The sequence below is a fragment of the Frankliniella occidentalis genome, unplaced genomic scaffold (genome assembly GCF_000697945.3).
Source record: "Frankliniella occidentalis isolate FOCC.00 unplaced genomic scaffold, Focc_3.1 Scaffold6251, whole genome shotgun sequence".
In the NCBI taxonomy this organism is placed as follows: domain Eukaryota; kingdom Metazoa; phylum Arthropoda; class Insecta; order Thysanoptera; family Thripidae; genus Frankliniella; species Frankliniella occidentalis.
In genome coordinates, this window is record NW_026273284.1 from 1 (window position 1) to 3,137 (window position 3,137).

At 57.3% G+C, this 3,137-nt stretch overlaps 1 protein-coding gene across 1 annotated transcript; it reads right to left on the reverse strand.

The window, feature by feature from the left end:
• Window positions 1-184: 184 nt before the first annotated feature.
• On the reverse strand, window positions 185-1,591 carry LOC127752314 (protein P54-like; the record flags this gene model as incomplete). Its single annotated transcript, XM_052277253.1, has 5 exons — window positions 1,555-1,591; window positions 1,047-1,424; window positions 874-960; window positions 493-743; window positions 185-416 (listed from the first exon to the last, which is right to left on the reverse strand). Coding segments are annotated over exons 2-5 (880 nt in total), but the record flags the coding sequence as incomplete, so codon positions are not given.
• Window positions 1,592-3,137: the final 1,546 nt, after the last annotated feature.

Consider the following 3,137-nt stretch of genomic DNA (forward strand, 5'->3'; position numbering starts at 1 on the left):
AAAAATCAAAAAAAAAAAATCAGAAAAAATCAATAAAAAGTCAGAAAAAAAAATCAGATTTTTTTTTAAGAAAAACAGAAAAATCGGTGTACACTAGAATTTATAGTGAAGGACCCCTCGCCCCGCATACCCTAAAAATTGCGTAATTTAAGGCACGGTCCCTAATGGCCCCAATTTGCGTTACCGCTAGAGACGAAGCCGGTCTTCTCGAGGGCGGCGAAGTGCTCCCGCAGCCCCGGGCAGGACGCGGCGAGGGTCGTGCCGCGCACCCACGGCCCGGGCGACGCCAGCAGGTGGAGGTAGGTGGCGGCCGCGCCCTCCGACAGCTCGAGCCAGCGCTGCAGCACGGCCTTCTCGTCGTCGTCGAAGAGCGCGCCGAAGCCGATGGACGCGCCGGTGCTGGGCCGCACCATGGCCTGGAACAAGACGCAGTCGTTGGAGTACGCCGGGAGGGGCCGAAAGCGACGACGACGACGTGGAGGGGACGCGAACCTCGATCACGACCCTGAAGCACAGCAGACGCCGGTTGGGTGCGTTGGGTGGCGCAGGTGCGGGGGTGGGGGCGGGGGCCTCACACGTGTCGGCGTCTCCCTGCGCGCGCTGTTCTGCCTGCCCAGCCGCCCCGGGCTCAGTTGGCTCGGTCTGTGCACAGCGCGCCAGCTCCCCGGTCCTCACAGACACGGCCGTGCTCGTGCTCGAAGGGGGTTTCTTCGACCTGGTGCGTCCTCGCCGCCAACTGCTGCCTGAGAATGCCCCAACAACACAGCGTGGTGGTGAGTTAGCCCTTGCCAGCGAGTGTCTGACACCGCATCGGCGACTTTGTAAACAAAGTGTTTGTGACACACTCCTTAGACCCTTGTCCGGACTACTCACGCTTCGTGACCTCCATGACGGTGTCCTGCTGGCTCAGACGTTTCTGTCGGAGGGGGTACCGCGCGCTACTGCGTAGCCTGCCCATCCCTGCGACAAAAACAAACAAAAGTTCGAAATGCTCAGACCCTCAAATCTAACTGTAGCCAAACTTATTGGCCCAAAGTGTACTTTACCGGTCTGCTCCCGGACCGTGGTGGAGGCCGCGGTGGTCTTGGTAGTGTTCCTCAAAACGCGTCGCCAGACGCGAGTTGTGCGCGGTTCCTCGTCTTCGTCCTCGTCCTCGTCAGTCGTGATGGTGCCGGCGGTGGTGCTGGCGGTGGTGCCGGCGGCGCTCACCGCAGCCTCGGTCAGTCTCTCAAGCACCACGCGGCACTCCTTGACGGCCATCCGGGCCATCCGGGCCTCGGCGTCCCCGGGCAACAACCTGTCCAACACCACATTGCACTCCCGCAGGTTGCGGTCCAGTTCGCACGGCCCCGCCATGCCGCCCTGATGCCGCTGGCCGCGCCGCTCGAAGTGCAGTGGTGTGCGGCGTTCGATCGCGACGTTCACTAACAGACAAGTTTCGAGGATTGTTTACAACTACTGGTCGAAACTCGGGTTATTCGGTGGAGTGCTGGACCAGCACACCTCCGCGTGTCCCAACCTATCTTCGCTAGTCCCAACCTGCCCACTGCTCACCACCGAGCGCAGCGCCACCCCCCGCCGTGTAGGACACTGCGGTGCGGTAGACGGGTTTTGTTTACGGTTTCGGGTCTTTTAGCCCTTTTCGCCCACAACGTGGCAACACCGCAAATAGAATTTTATATTTGAGATAAACCGTATTTTGAGTGCCTGTGATCCTTGGACACTGGATTCCTTGGAAAATTTACAAGGGACAAGTGTTTTTGCTTTCTGAAAATTTGCTCAAATTACAATCTTGCCATAGAGATTTGCGCTGTTGCCAAATTGAGGGCGAAAAGGTCTATTAGCCGAACGGCTCTGGGCTCCGCGATCCAATCAAAACGCCAGATAGCCAGCTTCGGCTGTCACGTGGCACCCACCCGAATACCAAAGTATCGCTCCGACGTCTATAGGAGTAGGGTAGGGTGGGGTTGAAATCTGGAATCGAAAAAGTAGATCCGGAATCAAGTTACTAGCTGTAGGGTCCATTTTGATGCATTGGCTGACCTCTGACCCCTCCGGATGGGCCAAAGTTTGATCTTAGGCAAAACGGACGCTTTTCGCCCCCTCCGACACTCAAAGGCATATCCGGGAAACGGCTCTCTTAGGTTATGGTTCGGAATAGACCTTTTCAAAATTACTCAACATCAGGATTTTTTGGAAAATTTAACAGGAATACCGTAAGAGCTATTGCTTGTTGCAAATTTGCCCAAATTACAATGTTAATCGATCCGGCTGCTACCTGCTGGATAGCTTCAGGGACGGGAATCGGTTGTCGGTTCCCGCGTCCTCAACAGGTCACAGCAATCATCAGTCTACATAGAGATTTTCGTTCCACCCTTATTTGTGGGGCTTATGATTAGTTTCTCACTTATAATAATAAGCCAACACCAAGTTGGCATCCGTGTCACGGACAAATACTTCTAACGACAGGCTAGGGAGTCTACTTTCCCTTAGCTCTCGCTGACGACTCGTCACGCCTCCGCGAGGCATATATACCAGGTATGTACTCAGCCTATCAACAAGGTCCGCCGATACAGTTCACTCTGGCCCGGGCATGGGCGACAGTGGTGTGTTACACTGGCCCGCCAAGAGGCCATAGAGGTCTTGAGGGTTCAGAGGCCACCTTGGCCCGCTCCTGAAAAGACGGAGTTGTTTCACAATTGACCTTCATTTTTCGGTTGCTATTTAGAATTTACTTTGATTATTTTTGTATGTGGCGCCCTGGTCCGAGCGGCGTCGGCACGAGCTAGAGAAAGAGAGGCGAGAGGGAGACACTCGAATGCATTGCCGCGGCGTCTCGTCTCCCTCTACCGCGCGCAGAGTTACGTGATTCGAGTTGCACCGCGAATCGTGATGGTTGGGAAGGAGGGGCGGCGGGGGGCCACGTGCGACCTGGCCGCGGCTCCGCGGGCTCCGGGCGGCGCGGGGGGCGGGCGCTGAGGTGCCCGCCCTGCCTGCCGTGATGCTGCCGAGGCCCCTTGCTCAGTAGAGAGAGAGTCGCGGCCGCGTGCTCATCTGGCACACCTAGGATCCTCCGCGTCCTCCGCCGCCTCTCCGCGACGACGGTGACCTGCTGACCGCGCGCGCCCCCTCCCCCC